Source organism: Lygodium microphyllum, chromosome 11 (assembly GCF_053477565.2).
Source record: "Lygodium microphyllum isolate KBCC chromosome 11, Lygodium_microphyllum_v1.1.10, whole genome shotgun sequence".
NCBI classification, from domain to species: domain Eukaryota; kingdom Viridiplantae; phylum Streptophyta; class Polypodiopsida; order Schizaeales; family Lygodiaceae; genus Lygodium; species Lygodium microphyllum.
This window is the reverse complement of record NC_141145.1, coordinates 13,502,034-13,520,999: the sequence shown is the minus strand read 5'-3', so window position 1 is coordinate 13,520,999 and position 18,966 is coordinate 13,502,034. Positions and strand designations below refer to the sequence as shown.

Genomic DNA, 18,966 nt, shown 5'->3' with positions numbered 1-18,966 from the left:
ACTTTTTAAAAAAATATTTAATTAAAAAATTTAAATTAAAAATTGTAATCTAACTCTGAGAGAGAGAGAGAGAGAGAGAGACTTTTGATTTAAAAAGAAGTTTGATTTAATTAAGAGAGAGAGAACTTAGGCCCTACACATGAGAAAGAGAGAGGGGGAGAGGGAACGAATTTAATTAAAAAGGGGATGGAAAAAAGAAAGAGAGATTATAAGTGAGAGAGAGGGGAATGGGTTTTAATTTAAAAAAGGGAGGTGAGAGGGGGAGAAAGCTTTAATGAAAAAAGGGAAGGGGAAGAGAAAATGAGATATTGCAAGTGAGAAAGAGAGGAGGGGAAGGGGTTTTGATTGAAAAAATGAGGTTTGGAAAATGAGGTAGATTTGGAAAGGCCTTTGGAAGTTCGGGACTTTCCGAACCTATAGTTAAAATAATATAGTAATAATAGTAAAAGTAAGATAAAATAAAAAGTAAAATACTATAACAATAATAAATATAAATGCATAAATAAATTGTATAAAATAATAACACCCAATAAATAGTAAATAATCTCACAAACCAAAGTGTTTCATTAAAAGAATATAAAATTCATTGAATCCATACAGTCTCTCTAATAAGTCTCTCATCGAAAACACAAAACACGTGGGACTCGGGAGAGAACGAGAGTGTGCGCATCGGCGGCGCGCCCGTCTTCTTAACAGAGTGCTATGTTTGCACAACAACCGCACTGCAAAACCCTTCGGCAATGAGGAATCTGCAAGAACTTCTTCCAGTGGTCGAATCAGCACTGATGGCGCTGTGTTTGGCAGCTCTAATATGGGTGGCGACGCCGAGCTTGTACGGGAGAGCAGCAGCCATGGTGCGAAGTAGGGTCGTTTATTCGGGCCGATCACTACTTGTCGCGGATGTGCCAGTTTTGGGGATGTTGCCATCGCTGCTGCTGAACCTGCACCGCTTCTACGACTGGAGCGACAAGGTGCTGGCCGCGCGCGGGGGCAGCTTTTGGTTCCGGGGGCTGTGGCCAGCGCGCACGGCGATGTACGTGACGTGCGATCCACGCAACGTGGAGTACGTCTACGGGGGCCGCTCTGCCAACTTCAGCAAGAGCGAGGCCATCGCGTCTGCCTTCGCGGACGCCCTTGGCGACCACGCCATCTTCGTCCTGGACTCCCAACTCCCAGAGTGGCGCGTCCAGCGCAAGCTCGCCCACCTCCATGTCGTCTCCAAGACCTACCGCGCCCACATGCAGGCCACCGTGCTGGACGCTGTCCGGCACAAGCTCCTTCCTCTTCTCGCAGCCTTGCACCACCAGCTCTCGACGGGCCAGCGAGCTGCCATCGACCTCCAAGATATCCTGCTCCGCTACAGCCTGTATACCGTCTGCGGAACCTCCTTCGACCTTGACATCACCTGCCTTGACCCGCACCTGCCCGCGGTCCCCTTCGCTGTCGCCCTAGACAAGGGCATGGAGATCACCGTCCGCCGGTGGTACTTGCCTTCCGCGTGGTGGAAGACCCTCCGGTGGCTCAAGTTCGGCATAGAGCGGGAGCTGCCGGTAGCCGTTGAGGCCCTGGACGCCTTCGCGATGGGGCTTATCTCTGACCGGCGGCAGAAGCTAGTGCAGGACGAGAAGTTGTGCCGCGACATTCTGTCTTGCTTCATGAAGGCTGAGGACACGCTTCTGCAAGCTGTCGATAACAAGGATGGGCATGGCAGCGATAAGGTTCTGCGAGACATGGTGTTGAGCTTCCTGTTCGCCGGTCGCGACGGGGCCGGTCTTGGCCTGTCGTGGTTATTCTGGCTGCTGGCGACCCACCGTGAGGAGGAAGAGAAGATACTGGCGGAGGTGCTGCGGGTCCTGGAAGTGGATCTCACCGACGGGCAGGATTTGATCGCCGACCGACTGACGGCTGAAAAGCTCCATGACATGGTGTACGTCCACGCGGCGGTAGCGGAGACGCTGCGCCTCTACCCGCCTTTGCCGTTCAACGAGAGGGACGTGAAGAACGATGATACGCTGCCTAACGGTGATCGCGTGAGGAGAGGCGATCGCCTGCTGGTCAGCGCGTATTCGATGGGGCGCATGAAGAGCATTTGGGGGCCCGACGCCGCTTCTTTCCGGCCGCAGCGCTGGCTACAGGCTGACGCGGCCGGCGTGCGCCTCATCACCCCCTCCCCTTTCGAGTATTCTGTCTTCGGTGCTGGCCACCGCTCTTGCGTGGGTAAGTCCACTGCCTTCTTCACTATGAAAGCTGCCGTGGCCGCCATCATCGTCCACTTCAGGGTTGTTCTCCTCCCGTCTCACGAGGTCCTTCCCAAGCTATCAATATCTCTTTCAATGAAGGACGGTTTTCGCGCAACCCTTGAACGTAGGACGCTTGCCAAGTGAACCTTCCAACGCAAGTCTACGTACAATTAAATAACTATCTGCACTGGCTGGTGCTCACTTTAAAATGCTTAAAGGAAAGAGCCAGGACTTGGAAGTTGCTCTATTGAGATCAATGCATCTATCTATTTATCTTCTATCTACTTTAGTTTATCTATACTCTTTTCTCTATGTATATATTCCATCTTTATCTATTCTATATCCATATCTATAACTATATCTATATCTTTATCTTTATCTTTATCTTTATCTTATCTTACTACTATATTATTTTAGCTATAGGTTCAGAAAATCCCGAACCTCCAAATGGCTTCTCGAACCTACTTCCTTTTCCAAACCTCCATTTTTTAATCAAAACGCCTTCCCTTTCCCTTTTTCTCACGTGCAATATCTCATTTTCTCTTCCCCTTCCTTTTTTTCATTAAAGCCTTCTCTCTCCCCTCACATCTTTTTTTAAGATTAAAACCCCTTCCCTTCTCTCTCACTTATAATCTCTATTTTTTTTTCCGTCCCTTTTTTTATTAAATTCTTCTCCTCTCCCCTCTCTCTCTCTTATGTGTAGGGCTAGGTTCTCTCTCTCTCTCTCTCTCTCTCTCTCTCTCTCTCCTTTAATTAAAGCAAAGTTCTATTTAAATCAAAAGTTTCTCTCTCTCTCTCTCTCCTTTAATTAAAGCAAAGTTCTATTTAAATCAAAAGTTTCTCTCTCTCTCTCTCTCTCTCAATTAGATTAAACTTTTTAATTTAATTTTTTTCTTAATTAAACATTTTAAAAGCTTTTTTTAATTTAAAGTTTTTCGAGCATAGTTTTTCATACATTTTGAGAAGGAGATAGAGTAAAGAGAGAGAGAGAGGGAAGAAGAAGAAGAAGAAGAAGAAGGATAAAAAGAAGGGGGAGAAAGATAAAAGAGAATAGTCTTTTAATTAAACATTTTTCTTCTACCTCTCCCCTCTCTCTCTCATACGTAGGGCCTAGGTTCTCTCTCTCTCTCTCTTTCTCTTTCTCTCTCTCTCTTTGTTAGATTAAACTTTTTAATATAAATGTTTTGTTTAATTAAAATAAGGAGAGAGAGAGAGAGAGCAAAAAAAAGAAGAGAAAAGGGAGGGAGGGAGAGAGATGGGGAACAGAGAGAAAGAGAATTATAGATGGATCTTACTACTATATATTATTTTAGCTATAGGTTTGGAAAGTCCCAAACCTCCAAAGGGCTTCTCGAACCTACTTCCTTTTCCAAACCTCCATTTTTTAATCAAAATCCCTTCCCTTCCTCTTTTTCTCACGTGCAATATCTCATTTTCTCTTCCCCTTTCTTTTTTTCATTAAAGCCTTCTCTCTTCCCTCACCTCTCTTTTTTAAATTAAAACCCCTTCCCTTCTCTCTCACTTATAATCTCTCTATTTTTGTTTTCCATCCCTTTTTTAATTAAATTCTTCCCCTCTCTCCCCTCTCTCTCTCTCTCATGTGTAGGGCTAGGTTTTCTCTCTCTCTCTCTCTCCCCTTTAATTAAAGCAAACTTATTTTTAAATCAAAAGTTTCTCTCTCTCTCTCTCTCTCTCGCTCTCTCTCTCTCTCTCTCTCAATTAGAGAGAAAAAAAAGAAAAAGAGAGGAGAGAGGGGGAGAGAAAGAGAGAGAAAATAAGAAGAGAGAATTTAAACACAGTGAGAGAATTATAAAGAGAGAAAATATAAAATTTAAGAGAGAGTGTGTGAATAAAAGAAAAAAGAAAAAGAGAGGAGAGAGGGGGAGAGAGACAAAGAAAAGAAAATGAGAGAGAAAATAAGCAGAAGAATTATAGAGAAAGTATTTGAACATAGAGAGAAAAGTATAGAGAAAGGAAATATAAAATTTAAAAGAAAAAAAATAAAAAAAGAGAAACTTTATTTTTAATTAAAAGGAGAGAGAGAGAGAGCAAGAGAGAGAGAAATATACAAAGAGAAAAAAAAGAGGAGAGGGAGGGAGAGAGAGAGAGAGAGGGAGAATAGAGAGAAAGAGAATTATAGAGAGAGGAAATATAATTTTTTTTAAAGAGAAGAAAAAAATTTAAAGAGATTTAAAAAAAGGAAAAAAGAGGAGAGAGAAGGAAAGGAGAGGAGTGTAATATTTTTGCTAAAAATATTACGAGGCCGTGTGAAGTCTTGGGCAAATGACAATGCCGGCATTGTGGTTACGGATGGTTCGGTCTTTAATAATACACTCTCCACTGGCCAAACGAGACATGGTTTAATGAAATCCACATATTTTCATGAGAACCTCCTCTTGGGAGGAGGTCAAAAGGATAATATTGGATTGAATGCAAATTTTTTTAATCCTCTTCCCCCCAGCCGAAGTGTGGCTGAGGGAAGAGGATGGGGGCTACGATTGGAAATAGGAGACACTACAAGGAATTGGGCAATTAGTGACGCCGATTAGCCACGACGGATATCGGCGTCGCTATAGGCGTTGCTATTGGCGTCGTTATTTGCGTCGCATTTAGCGACGCCTATAGCGACGATTTGCGACGCAAATAGCGACGCCGCAGGGAAAAAAAGCGCGGCCGAAACCAGAGCGCCGTTTTCATTTTCTTTTCTTCACCTTTTGAGAGCGAGAGTGAGGGAGAGAGCTAAGGCTTTGTGAGAGAAGAAGAGGAAGAGACTTGCTGCCGCCGCCGCCGCCGCCGCCGCCACCGCCACCGCCGTTGTTCGCGAAGGAGAGGAGGAGCCCTCGTTGCAAAGAGAAGCCGCCCACGCTCGCCATATCTCATTGGTGAGTCTCCCTCTCTCTTTCTTTTACTTGTTGAAGGTTTAAATCGTTATCTTTTGTTTGTTTAGGAGAGGAAATGAAAGAGAAGGAGAGGGAGAGAGAGGGAGAGGGAAAGGGAGAGGGAGAGGGACAGAAAGAGAGGGAGAGTGCATTCTCTCTCTCTCTCTCCCTTTTGCTTGTTTAATATTTAAATTACTTTCTTTTTTGCTTGTTTAGGAGAGGAAACGAGAGAGTAAGAGAGAAAGAGAGGGAGAAAGAGAAAGAGAAAGAGAAAGAGAAATAGAGGGAGAGGGAGAGGGAGAGGGAGGGGGAGGAAATAGGAGAGGGAGAGAAAGAGAAAGAGAGGGAGAAGGAGGGAGAGTGCATTCTCTCTCTCCCTCCCTCTCCCTTTTGCTTGTTTAATGTTTGAATCACTTTATTTTTTGCTTGTTTAGGAGAGGAAATGAGAGAGAAAGAGAGTGAGAGGGAGAGGAAGGGGAAGGAAATGAGAGAGGGATAGAAAGAGAAAGAGAGGGAGAGTGCATTGTATCTCTCCCTCTCCCTTTTGCTTGGAGGATGTTTAAATCACTTTATTTTTTGCTTGTTTAGGAAATGAGAGAGAAAGAGAGATAGAGAGGGAGAGGGAGAAAGAGAGGGAGAGGGAGAGAGAGAGGGAGGGGGAGGGGAAGGAAATGAGAGAGGGAGGGGGAGGGAGAGGGAGAAAGAGGGAGGGAGAGGGAGAGGGAGGGGGAGGGAGGAAATGAGAGAGGGAGAGAAAGAGAACGAGAGGGAGAGGGAGAGGGTGAGAGAAAGAGAGGAAGAGACGGAGAGGGAGAGGGAGAGAAAGAGAGGGAGAGGGAGGGGAATGAAATTTAAGATAATATACTTATTGATAATGGTATGCAATGTGCTTTGCATACGGCCACGTACTTCATCAAAATAAACCCAAAATTATTGTTATAGAATAAGAAACCCTTAAATTGAGTATAGGATAATTTCTCTCAGGTCTTATGACTATGAGTAGAATTGATTGAAATAAATTTTATTACTATAGTTATAAAATTTCATAGATGGCGCGCACTAATTTTAAAATGGATTACTTATACTCAAAGCCGAGATATAACAAATAATTATCTACCGGGACAAACAAATCGTTGAGCATGATACAAGGCCGAGATATAACATCGGAAAATCTCTCGACTACTATATACAATGCAAGGTTTATGGTCAACTTGCAACTTGACGTACATCTCCATAAAGCTATCCATTTAAGCCTCGTTTGCTGTAATGTAGATAAGATGGCAAACGAAGAAGGTCTTATTGTTCAAGACCGCGAGACGTATCTTAATCAGCGTGTCCCATGTCCTTGCTCTCAATGCAAGTTGTCAATTAGACGAAAACGCTGATTGTCTATAGAACATGTACGACGATTTGGCGAGTTTCAATCTGAGATCATTGATCAAGTGATTGCAGATTTTCAGCAAACGGTAATTTGAAGTTAGCATTTTTCATGCATTGTACTCTCAAGCTAATTGAAAACCATACACAATAAGATTGGGTCTTGTTGGCAAATTTTGTATCCAGGGGGGTAATGTCTCGACCCAAGGGGGAGTGCACCCTTTGCGGCCAATTAGAAGAGTTCGTGGACGTGTGATGGATGGATTGCAAGAGCCAATCGACCACTCGCAAGGCCCATCTATACCGTCAATGCCAGAGGAGACAGACAACCTTCCCGACTTGCCTACAATCTTGGAGCCTGAAATGGAGGCAATGATCGATGCATTGATTCCCATGGATGTTGAGACATCTGACCCGCTTAGAGAAGAAGCATCCATACCATTATATGATGGGTGCCGAGTATCTCGGTTGAAGACATTGCTTGCACTCTTAAGTGTGCAAGCAAAATACGGTTGGAGCGATACGAGTGTGACTGAGTTATTCAGGTACCTTGCATACAGACTTCATTGTTTTTTTTTATAAACAGTATTATTACAAACATGGATGGATTTTTCAAGGTGTTTTATGATTTTTTCAGGTTATTGAAATATCATATATTGCCACCTGCAAACACCATGCTTGAGTCTCGTGATGATGCACGACATGTTTTACGAAAGCTTGGCATGCCATGCATGTATCAACGACTGTATATTGTTTCGAGATGAATAGGAGACTATGGAGACATGTCCAAAGTGTGGTACTCACAAGTATCGACAGGACTTGCAAGGGCAGACCATCCCTCAAAAAGTCCTCAGACACTTTCCGCTCATCCCCCGCATAAACCACATGTTTCGCACGTCTACCATGGCAAGCTTGACAACGTGGCATATGCAGAATAGGTCCACAGATGGAGTGCAACGAATATCAGTAGATTCGCGCACATGGAGCCACATTGACTCTACCTTCCCAGGCTTTGCGCGAGAGCCAAGGAATCTTCGGCTCGGTCTCGCCATGGATGGTGTGAACCCATTCGGTTTGCGCTCGACTTCTTACAGTGTGTGGCCTATAGTGCTTGTCAACTACAACATTCCTCCATGGCTTTCTACGAATAAAGGACATCTCATCCTTAGCTTGCTCGTCCCGGGCCGCTACAAAGTAAAAAATATGGACGTGTATCTTCGACCATTAGTCGATGAGCTTAAGATTTTGTGGGAGGAGGGGGTCACGATGCAAGATATGAGCAGGCGCGATGGTCCGCGGTCAGCCAATATTCAAGCCATTCTCATGTGGACGATGCATGACTTTTCGGGATTGGGAGAGTGCCCTGGTGAGCAGACCTTTGTTCTCACTGGTAATATCTATATTTTATTTCATTCAATCAAGTATTCACTAGGTCGTGGATCGCCTTGCAGGTCTCGTTACCTCAGGTTATCATGCATGTCCATTGTGTGGGCCACAGTTAGACTCCTGAAGGTCACGAACCATGAAGAAGATGGTATATCAAGGACACGCCGCTTTCTTGCTGGAGGATCATGAACTCAGGGAAGGTTTTCTTGGACGACCTCCAGCACGTATGAACGCTGCAAGCTGGTACGAGCTGAAAATGGTAAACCCGGAATCACATCCAAATGGAATGCGACGGTTCTCAGTTTTCTACGAGTTGCCATATTGGACCCACTTACAGGTCAACCACTTGTTGGATTCTATGCATATTTTCAAAAATGTGGGCAGCTTGCTATGGGACCACATCACAGGAAAGAGAGACACTATAGGGTCACGAATGGATTTAAAGGAGGTAGGTAAGATGGAGGCGCTTTGGCCGCAGTCGAGTGCTGAAGGGGGAGTGCAGCTTCCTCGCGCTCCCTGGGTTTTGTCTACCAAAGAAGAGCGCATTGTGAAGCAAGTAATCAAGTCTATCCGCACTCCGACGGGTATGATGCGTTCTCTCAGGTCCGCATTTTCTAAAGATGACCAAATGTCTGGGCTAAAATCCCATGATTGGCATAAGATATGTCAGGTTTGTGAACAGAATGGATTTTAATTAGCGTGGATATTTTGAAATTTGAAAAGTGACCATTATTCTTAATGCTTTCTCACTTGTGGCAGTTTGTCCTACCGATCGTGATCGTAGGATGCCTAACTCCAGAAATTTGCGGGGCCATTTACAAGTTGTCGACTTTGGTGCAATGGATCTCACAGAAAGAGATTAAGACGTCCTCTATTGAATCCGCAAGGCGGGGAGCAGTTGAGACGGTCTGTCTCTTTGAGAAATACCTGCCCACTAGCATGCTCACGATACAAGTTCACCTTCTTGTGCATCTTGTGGACGAAGTGGAGATTGCTGGACCTGTCCATACGCGATGGATGTTCTTCTTGGAGCGCTTCATGAAAACCCTGAAAGGCTTTGTGCGACAACGAGCTCGTCCGGAAGGTAGCATGGCGGAAGGTTGGTTGGTGTCAGAGGCATTAGTGCATATCTCACAATGGCTACCAACGGTGGAACCAGACAATGAAATGCTATGGACGCTGAAGGACGATGACAGGCTGACTGGAGATGTGGTGGTTGGAAATGGGGTAGAAAAAAGAATGGATGCCTCAATGGAAGAGAAGGTGAATCGCTTTTGTATGCTGCACCATGCCTCCATGGAGACGTGGCTCGCCAAGTACCAGATTGCAAGGCAAGATCGAGAGGAAGCGCGAGCTGAATTTCGACGCAGTACGCGTCACCGACGGATTCAATATCCCAAAGGCATGGAGGAGATGCCGCGGTTTATGTCAACACGATGGTTGCATGGAGCCTTGACCGCAGCATCCAGCGAAGGGACAGAGGTCTCAATGGAGGAGTGGGAGTTCTCGAGGAGATGTAATCCAAAGGTAATGAGGGGTTTAGAATGTGTCGTATCTAAATTTGCTTGCTACATCTAATTTGAGTGTTTCAATGTGCAGTACAAAATATATAGTGCAGCGTGGTCGCGTGGACGGCATTTTCGGGTGGAGCGTATTGACCAAATGCGCTCCACAATGGACTGTGGTGTCATGGCAAGGTTTGAGCAAGAGAGCCGGCGACGAGCAACGGATCCGAACACGGTTGTGGATGAGATGGAGTATTTTGGGAACTTGCAAAGTATTATTACGGTGGATTACCGTAGCTTCTCCATGATAATATTCGATGTGCAGTGGTTCAAAGTGGTACTTGGAGGAGCTGGCGCAACAGTTCGACGAGGTCCATCTGGATTTCTCGAAATAGATTCCGAAAAAAAATGGATGGATTTGTGCGACACCTTTGTGTTGCCGGCCCATTGTGAACAGGTACAAATAGTCATTTGCTTGCTAATTGTAATACGACATGGTTTATGTCACAATGGTTTGAAGCCGCTTTGTAAGTGTTTGTGAACAGGTAATCTTCTATCCAAATCCCCGACAACCTCGATGGTGGTATGTTATACCTTCAACTCCTGGAGGTGCGAGAGTATACGATCAAAGCAATGTTCCAGGCATAGATGAAGAAAATATGAAAATAGAGGGATCGAAATTACAAGGGGTGGAGGCCACCGCAAGCTTGGAGTCCGCATCGGCTAACAATGATGGAAATACAGAAGTCGTAGAATTTTTTGAGAACGAGGCAGACTCGTTCTTTGGTGGTGACATGTCTATCGACCTTCCAGTGTATGCAGAGTTGTGTCAGGAGATTAACATGGGACCATAGAATACTTCATTCTTGGAGAATTGTATTACTCAATTCGTTGTTTAGATCTTCCATAAAGGTAGATAAGATATGCATTTTAAGAGGGATTTTTCAAAAATGATTTATATTAATGTGCTTTGTATAGTTTAAATTGATTATTCTAACATCATTTTTTATCTGTGCAGGTATCGACATTTTCAGGATGAGTCGAGGGATGAGTGATGAGGAGTTTCAGGACATGATGGCACGCATGTCTCCAGATCAACTCGCGAGATTCAGAGAGATGGCAGATCAGGAGCTGTCTCGTTCTTCGTCAGGGCGCTCTGCTAGATCAGCTTCAGCGCGATCAGATGCTTCAGCTTCGAGCAGACGATCTCGACGCTCGCGACTTGGGCCAGAGGGAGGGACTGCGACTGCAGGAGGATCAGGGGGGTGCTACTGTGGAGACACGGACGCGGTGTTTTTGTCTCGTCGTTCAGCTGGAGCTCGGTCACCTCCAGGATTTGTCACACCTGTGGGGACGTCCACTCTAGTTACTCCAGCTTTTGCACAGCCGTCGGCAGATGGCGCTCCTTTTGGTGGCACCCCCTTTGGTGGCACCCCCGTCGGTACACCGGATGTACAGGGGTCTCCTGGATATGCCCAGGAGCGTGGATGGAGATGGGAGAGGGCCCATCTTAGGCATACTCCTAGGGGTTATGGATACCTAGTGGATGGCAGGTCAGGAGCCATCATCATGAATGATGAGGGGAGGAGGGTGATGGCTCGCATGAGGGAGTTGTGCCAACAAGTTTTTCGGCACAACGTCCTGGATCATTGGAGGAACATACCGGAGGGGAGCAAGGAGTACATAGTAGCATCCTTGCACGAGGAGTTCCCGGTGCCAGCCGCAGTGGATAGATTCTCTACGGGCTGGATGATGGATTGCATGCGTGCATACATGTCACATAGACGATCCGACGCACGCAAGGCAATCAAGAGTGGGGCTCTAAAGCCCGAGTGGTTAGATGCAGACGACTGGCGCCGACTGAGGGAGGAGGCTACAAATTCACCAGGACATTGGAGTCAGCAGCGGGAGGTGGCGAGGGCACGAATCGAGGCCGGATCAGTACATCATCTTGGGAGTAGCGACCACAGGACATATTTGGAGGACTTTGTAAGTTTCTCTTTTGTTTTGCTTATTTGTTTTTTTGAGATATTCTTTGTACTGACAATCATGTTTCTAACAATTAGCATTTTGTTTTCTTTGCAGCACTCCATTACAAATCACGATCCCCAAGGCCTTGAGACTCGATATTCAGAGAGGCACGGTCTCAGATCATTGATCGACCGATTGTATAGACGCGGCGGCCCAGTAAGTCACTCATCTTTCTTGTCCGTAGTTACCATGAGATATTTGAATGCATTATTGTATGGTGGATTGATATGTTGTTTCTTTTTCTGCAGAATCCGTTTGATGCTCCTTTGCAGCGGGAAGAGCTTTCGGGGGACGAGGATTTGTAGCTCGCCCTTGGATCCTTAGAGCTCACATACCTTTAGTTTTTAGTCGCCCGATCTATGTAGACATTTTCTATGTATTAGTGATATTGTTTTATGATTGTACCAATCGCATTTTATGCGATATCATGTATTTATTTCATCTATCAGTTTTATGATTTCAGTATACATTCTTTTTGTTTGCAAACGCTTTGTATGCACCAGTGCAGAAACTATTTTGTATGGCTCTCATACAGCACACAGTGCTATATGTGGTAGGGCAGCTTGCTGCCTGCCACAAAATTTTATTTTTCTCTGTTACCGTCGCTATTTGCGTCGCAAATTTACTGCACGCATCGCTATTATCATCGCTATAAGCGTCGCAAATTCTCTGTAACCATCGCTATATGCGTCGCATTTGCGACGCATATAGCGACGCATATAGCGACGATTCTATGGCGTCATCAATAACGACGCTTTTTGCGACGACGGGGGAAAATTTTGTTGTTTGTATTTTCGTCGCTTTAAACGTTGCTATAAGGTCTATATCTTGTAGTAAGAGGTGGAGGAAGAGGAGCCATGCGGGCACCACGCGGGGGAGGGAGGCCTTACCCCCTCTTCCTATAAATACCACCTCAAAGGGGTGGAGGGAAGAGGTGGTCGTGAGAAGGGAAGCTGAGTCAATCGCTGCCACCATCGTGTGAGAGAGGTGAGAGTTACGTATTGTGCCAGTCGCTGCCACCTGAAGATCGTGAACGCCATTCGTGAAAGGACGGAGCTAAGGGAGGCTTCATAGCCAGCATAGGTGGAAGATTTTCCTGAAGCTGCACTGCAGACTGAGTGACAATGCCAAGATTCCCCTCCATGACCACGTCGATTTACTTACGGTGGCCCACAAGCTTCTAGGAAGCTTCTGGGAAGCTTCTAAGGGCCCTTAGGAAGCCCCCCTTCTTGTGGGCTTTCATAAGACCCTTGCAAGGTGGTTTTTATAATCCCCCCTGCCCGCCCCGCGGGATTTAAGCATCCCTTCACGTGGTCCATTTAAACCCCCTTTCCATGGTTTTTCATAAGCCCTTCCCAAGCAATCTTTACACCCCCTTTCCCCTTGGAGTTTAAGCCCCCTTGGCCCCCAAAAACCGACCTTAGACCGGGTTTTAAAGACCCTTCCCGTGGGAAATATACAAGTCCCTTTTGTTGAGAAATCAAATGATGTATGCCTAGAAGAGGCTTTGTATAAGAGAGATGACAAAAGTTGTGTGCTCCAAAAGAGATGTCCAAAATCCCATAAGCACAGAGAGGAAGAGTGGTACTATGCAAAAAAGCTATATAAGCATGTACTTGACACTCATTTCAATGTAATGGTACTATCATTCTGTGTCACTCAAGATTGTGTTTATGAGTCCAAGTTAATCTATCTTGGAACCTAATTCACTTGAGTTACAATTCTTTATCTCGGTCATGTTGTATGTTTATAACCTCCGTCCACCATAGCTAGCATAGCTCTAGATCTGTGTTTCCAACATGGTATCGGAGCCATGGTGAGCTATGTCTAGCTTCATTAGATTAGATTCCTAGGTTGAGCCTTTTGTCTTGTTCTATTGTAAATGGTTAGTAGGAGTTGAACCTACCTTAAGGCCCTCTACCATATCCATGCCTTAGTGTAATAGCTCTTCTAGAAGAGGAATGCCCATGCCTTCCTTGAAATTAATCTTATGGTGTACTCTTGCCTCTCCATGAATAGAACCCCAAGATAGAAAGAGAGAGAGACCCTACAGTTTGAACAAAAAGTCCCTTCAAATCTACAGAAAAGAGAAAAAGAAGAGCTTGCAGCTACTACTGATAGCCGTGATCATTCTAGTGGTTCAAAGCTACTTAAGACGTCTCCCACAAAATCACAAGCTGCTACGCTTGATAGTCCTATTTCCATTTTAGCCGCCTGGGATGCTTCCATTCAATCTGGCATCGAGTTGTGGTGGTTTCCTACATTAAAAGCTCCATTCCAAAAGATAAACCATCTCAATCACAGAGGGGTGTGGTTCACTCCTCTTGACAGTGCAGACAGAGGAGAAAAGAAGAGGTGGATTTTTTTCTGCTTGACCAGTAAGTGAGGGCATTTGTGCTCCAGTTAGCATCAGTGTGGACAGACCAAGAGGTCTCAAAGAAAAAAAAAAGGCGGCAACAATCATTCAAGTGCTAGAGATTGGACAGGGGTATCGATGATCCGAGAGACAATCGCCTACCTGATTTGCTGCTGTTGCCTTTTGCCCTATACATAGTCTTCTGCTTCTGTTTGTTTAAACAAGTGTTTTGATAATCCGAGTGAGTGTCGCCTGAATTGATGGCATCATGTAAGGGGCTCAGCTCCACAGCACGGCATTCAACGCAGATCCTGATACAGTAAATCACCAACGATATCAACGAAAATATTTTTTTAAAAAAAATTATATTTCCTTTAAGCTATAAAGTCTTTCATAAAGTCCATTCACACCTCCTCCAAAACCACTCCATTCACAAGCCTATTTCACAACCAAATTGCCTTCACATTTAACTAGCTTTCACATTATATGTGTCTCAACTTGGCTTGAACTAAAAGTTAATACTCTTATAAAAAATCCTAAGAGGTTACTTGTGATTAGAGTGTCTATTGAACTCCTATTCTTGTAAGGGATTAGACATTTTCCAAGTACACTTGCAATAAGACATTCCCACAAGAAATGATTTGCTTGCACTATGCACAAAAGTCACAATTATCAAATCCCTTGTAAATCTCAATCTTCTTGTAAAAGGATAGACACTGCCCGAGAGTTCTTGTGGTAAGACCTCCTACTAAGATGACTGAAGTGGAACATATAGTAAAGTTTAATGGTGAAGGCTTCCATGCTTGGAAGGAGAAGACCATGTACCATCTTATGCGGAAAGACTTGTGGGACTTGTTTGAAGATGATGCAGATAACAAGAAGGAAGATGATGATGGGTTCGTTGATGAAGACCATCTCAAAACCAAAGAATGGAAGAAGATGAATAACAAGGCACTAGGCATCATTGCCTAGGGACTAAGTGATGATGTGCTATATTATATATTTGGCATTAGAAATGCTAGAACCGCTTGGGAGGAACTTGATAGAATGTTTGGTACCCAATCAAAGAACTCAAAGGTAAAACTACTCATGCAGTTTTATAAACTAGATATCAAAGATAGTGCTTCTATGACCATGCACATTAACAAGTTCAAGAGTCTAAAAACCCGGCTTGCAACTCTTAAGAATAATATTGATGAAGATGAAGCAATACTACTTGCAAGTGTAAACAAGGATCCATATGAAAACCTTGTGTCCACTCTAAGTAATGTTCCAAGTCTCTCACTCAAAGATATTGAGCATTCACTACTTGATGGAGAAAGCAAATTTAAAAGCAAATATGTAAAAGAGACTAGCTCAAGGGAAAACCTCTTATACACTAGAGGAGCTAGTGGACCCAAGGGAAGAGGTCGAGGATTCAACACCGACAACACGAGTCGGATGGCATGTCATTACTGTGGTAAAACTGGCCATATTGTCAGTGAATGCTTCCACAAGAAAAGAGCGTAGCAGATGCAGAATGACCACCACAAAAGTCAATTCATGAATGAAGAAGAAGAAAAAGATACTTCCGCTACCATCAACAACTATGACAAATTGTTTTAAGGAATTTGTTCCCATAGTGGATATTATAAAAACCCTACCAAGATGTAAAGTTTCAAGCCTTAACTTGACTAGGCTGCCAAAGAGCTAGTCTCCTGGTCCATGTTTACATGCAGGGGGGCAAAAGCCAGCAAGGGTAGAGACTCATCATTTGAGGGCGGGTGTTGAGAAATCAAATGATGTATACCTAGAAGAGGCTTTGTATAAGAGAGATGACAAAAGTTGTATGCTCCAGAAGAGATGTCCAAAATCCCATAAGCACAGAGAGGAAGAGTGGCATTATCCAAAAAAGCTATATAAGCATGTACTATGTAATGGTACTATCATTCTGTGTCACTCAAGATTGTTTTTATGAGTCCAAGTTAATCTATCTTGGAATCTAATTCACTTGAGTTACAATTCTTTATCTCAGTCATGTTGTATGTTTATAACCTCCATCCACCATAGCTAGCATAGCTCCATATTACTTCCAGGTTTCTTAAAAACCCTTTTCTATTGCCCCTTCTCAAGCGGACTTCTTATCCCCTGGGTGGTGCACAGATCGGATGTTGTAAGCGCGCGTAGTGAGCGTCAGAAGGTCCCCAAGAACAAAAGAACTCTACTTTTTGCACATAAATCAATGTAGAAGACTTGCACGACATGAACAAAAGACCAATTGGGTGCAATCTCCCCCCATGTCTTATGTGAGCGCTCCATAAAGCATGTATTTTTTGTATTAATCATCTTCAAGCTCAAATAATAGCCCAAATTTCAAAATAGCATGCTTTTGGCTTTTGAGTTTGCTTTTGTGCCAAATAGAGAATAAAGCTAATGGGCGCCCAAGAAGTCAGGCATACCCAATACAATGTCCAAATACAAATATCTAAATCGTGCGGCCATGCTCATACAAAAATAATAAATAAATATCAAATGCCTTGATAAATAGGCACGACAAAATATAGGCGCCATGCCTAAGGTATGCGCCCATCAAAATATAGATGATAACTTGAATACACGCTATCCTCCAATGCTTTCCACCGCCACTACTGCTATCTCTACACATCAACTAAAGCATTCACAATTGTTAGTAAAATAATACAATTAAACCGACAAAAGTGAATACCTAGCAGTCTTCAGCTACATAAATAAATCAATTGGTTAGAAATCAATCCTAACCTTATTTTATCACGAGTGCACACTCTAAACTCATAAAAGTTTATTAATTTAAATATGTATTTTGCAGAATCACCCGCTATGGATTCACCCATGTACACACTAAATTAACAAAACGCCTGAAAAGGATAGGCGTCCCCATCAACTTCTCGCACAAAGAAGCCACTTTGTATATGAGCCCCGATAATAAAAGTTTACGGAATCTACCGTAAAACCTCATGGAATCCACCGTGGAATATGCCTCCTAGCATCATACCCCCGGGGTGGGATAGCAATTGTCCTCAATTGCTATTAGCTCAATGTGGAGCTAATAGAGTGGGGAAAGCATTTAAGTCTCTAGCGTGCATCCATTGAGCCTCTTCAACAGGATGGTTTTTAAACTTGAACAAATATCTAGAATATCTACGGCCAGTTCTAGTGGTCATAAAATCAGTATCTATAATAACTTCAGGCTCAAGAAGTTCAGTCTCTTCATCTAATGAAGGTGGGTTTTCATAAACAGGGTGTACAGGTAATTGGCCTCTAAAGGGTCGTAATAAAATAATATGAAAGGTGTTATGAATTTTCCAATGTGGTGGTAGTTCTAGTTTAAATGCATTGTCATTGATTTTTTGTATGATCTTGAATGGTCCATAGAATCTAGGTGCTAATTTTAGAACTAAGTGTTTATCTACCCTTTGTAATCTACGTTTTTCTATTCTTAACCAAACATAGTCATCAACTTTGAAATTCATGGCCAGTCTTTTCTTATTTTCTTGTTTTGTATATGATTGCTAGGCTTTGGCAATCATATCTTTAACTTCATAAAAAATAGTAGCGTGCATATTAGCAATATCATCAACAGTCTAAATTTTATTTGATAATGATGCAATAGGTGTAGGTAATCTATAACCATAAATAACTTCAAATGGTGCTTTCTTTGTAGCTGTGTGTGGTGTATTGTTATATGCAAACTGAAGTAAATGTAGATATGTATCCCATATGTGTGGTTTTGAAATAGTGTAAGCACGTAAAAAATCTAAAATAGTACTGTTAGTAGCTTCTGTTTGACCATTAGTTTCAGGATGAAATGTAGATGAAAAATCCATCTTTGTGCCCAAGTTAGCAAACAAAGTAATCCAAAAAATTATTACAAAATCTAGAATCACGATTAGAAATAATAACTTTTGGTAAACCATGATTAGTAAATATAGTTTTAAAAAACAATTAAGCTTCTTGAGATACTGTTAAAGTTTTCTTGCATGGAATGAAATATGCTTGTTTGCTAAACCTGTCTACAACAATCTAAATCATATCATGGTTAGCTTTAGTGTTAGGTAAACCAGTAATAAAATCCATAGAAATATGTTCCTATGGTCGTGATGGAATAGATAAAGGCATTAGTAAACCATACTGTTCACCATGGTGTCTTTTAACTCTTTGACAAACTAAACATTCAGAAACAAAGTTAGATACATCAGTGTCCATATGTGGCCAATAAAAATCTTCAGTCAATGTACGCAAAGTAGATACAATACCTCTATGACCTTGATATGGAGGACAATGAATCTCATTCAAAACAAAAGATCTAAATGGAACTGTAACACATAATCTCTTTTCATAAAACATGAATCCATTATTGTAAGACAGTGAATTAATAGGAATCCAATTATTTGCAACTAATTTATTCCAATCAACTTGAAAAGTAATATCTTGATGATAAGTATCTTTCATAGAGATAAGGGAATCAAATGATATCACAGAAATATTATGAATTGTCGGTCTTCTACTTAAAGCGTCAGCTACTACATTCTCTTTTCCTAGTTGATATTGTATAAGGGGATGAAAACTTTGAATGAAAGTTGCCCATTTGATATGTCGGTCAGATATTTGGGGTTGACTAAGAAGATGTCTAATGCTTTGTTGGTCAGTTTTAATCATAAACTCAAAACCCATTAAATAATGTTTCCATTGTCGTAAGGATTGTATTACAGCTAGCAATTCTTTATCATAGGTAGAATATTTAAGTTCAGATGGTTTCAGTTTACAGCTAGAGTAGGCTATGTGATGGTTACCTTGCATAAGTACGGCTCCTATTCCAGATCCATTAGTATCAGTAACTACTAAAAAGAATAGTCTATTGAAATCAGGTAGTTGTAATACAGGAGCGTGGGTTAATGCATGTTTCAATAAATCAAAAGATTTTTGTTGATTATCAGTCCAATTATAAACAATACCCTTCTTTAAAAGTTTAGTCAAAGGCAATGCAAGTAATGAAAAATTTCTTACAAACTTTCTGTAGAAACTAGCAAGACCTAGAAAAGAACGTAACTCATGCACATTTTTTTATATGGGCCGATTCAAAATTGCTTCTATCTTTTTAGGGTCAACCTTAATACCTTCTGATGAAACAATATGACTTAGATATTCAATTTCTGTTTGAAAGAATTCACTCTTTT

At 42.7% G+C, this 18,966-nt stretch overlaps 2 protein-coding genes across 3 annotated transcripts; both read left to right on the top strand.

Annotated features, from left to right (window-relative positions):
• The first annotated feature begins 633 nt into the window (after window positions 1-633).
• Window positions 634-2,520, top strand: LOC148028552 (cytochrome P450 86B1-like). Its single transcript, XM_087688829.1, has one exon. It carries the CDS (start codon window positions 741-743, stop codon window positions 2,382-2,384), a length of 1,644 nt encoding a protein of 547 aa, XP_087544955.1. The 5' UTR covers window positions 634-740; the 3' UTR covers window positions 2,385-2,520.
• A 151-nt stretch (window positions 2,521-2,671) lies between these two features.
• Window positions 2,672-11,875, top strand: LOC148028551 (uncharacterized). Of its 2 annotated transcripts, XM_087688827.1 has the most exons (8): window positions 2,672-5,122; window positions 6,392-7,041; window positions 7,134-7,862; window positions 7,948-8,552; window positions 8,642-9,409; window positions 9,482-9,844; window positions 9,933-10,299; window positions 10,406-10,539. In XM_087688827.1, the coding sequence occupies exons 4-7, from the start codon at window positions 8,019-8,021 to the stop codon at window positions 10,239-10,241; spliced, it is 1,974 nt and encodes a 657-aa protein (XP_087544953.1). In that variant the 5' UTR covers window positions 2,672-5,122; window positions 6,392-7,041; window positions 7,134-7,862; window positions 7,948-8,018; the 3' UTR covers window positions 10,242-10,299; window positions 10,406-10,539. The 2 variants fall into 2 exon arrangements, with proteins under 2 accessions (XP_087544953.1, XP_087544954.1); XM_087688828.1 differs by lacking the exons at window positions 6,392-7,041; window positions 7,134-7,862; window positions 7,948-8,552; ... (1 more) ...; window positions 9,482-9,844; window positions 9,933-10,299 and adding exons at window positions 11,473-11,574; window positions 11,667-11,875 and having other exon boundaries at window positions 10,406-11,376.
• Window positions 11,876-18,966: the final 7,091 nt, after the last annotated feature.

Bases quoted from the DNA above. Each gene is read 5' to 3' on its own strand.
- LOC148028551 (XM_087688827.1), top strand. From the start codon at position 8,019: ATGAAGAAGATGGTATATCAAGGACACGCCGCTTTCTTGCTGGAGGAT. The intron at 9,410-9,481 runs GTAATGAGGGGT...TTCAATGTGCAG, and splicing joins CGAGGAGATGTAATCCAAAG to TACAAAATATATAGTGCAGC. The intron at 9,845-9,932 runs GTACAAATAGTC...GTTTGTGAACAG, and splicing joins TGCCGGCCCATTGTGAACAG to GTAATCTTCTATCCAAATCC.
- LOC148028552 (XM_087688829.1), top strand. From the start codon at position 741: ATGAGGAATCTGCAAGAACTTCTTCCAGTGGTCGAATCAGCACTGATG.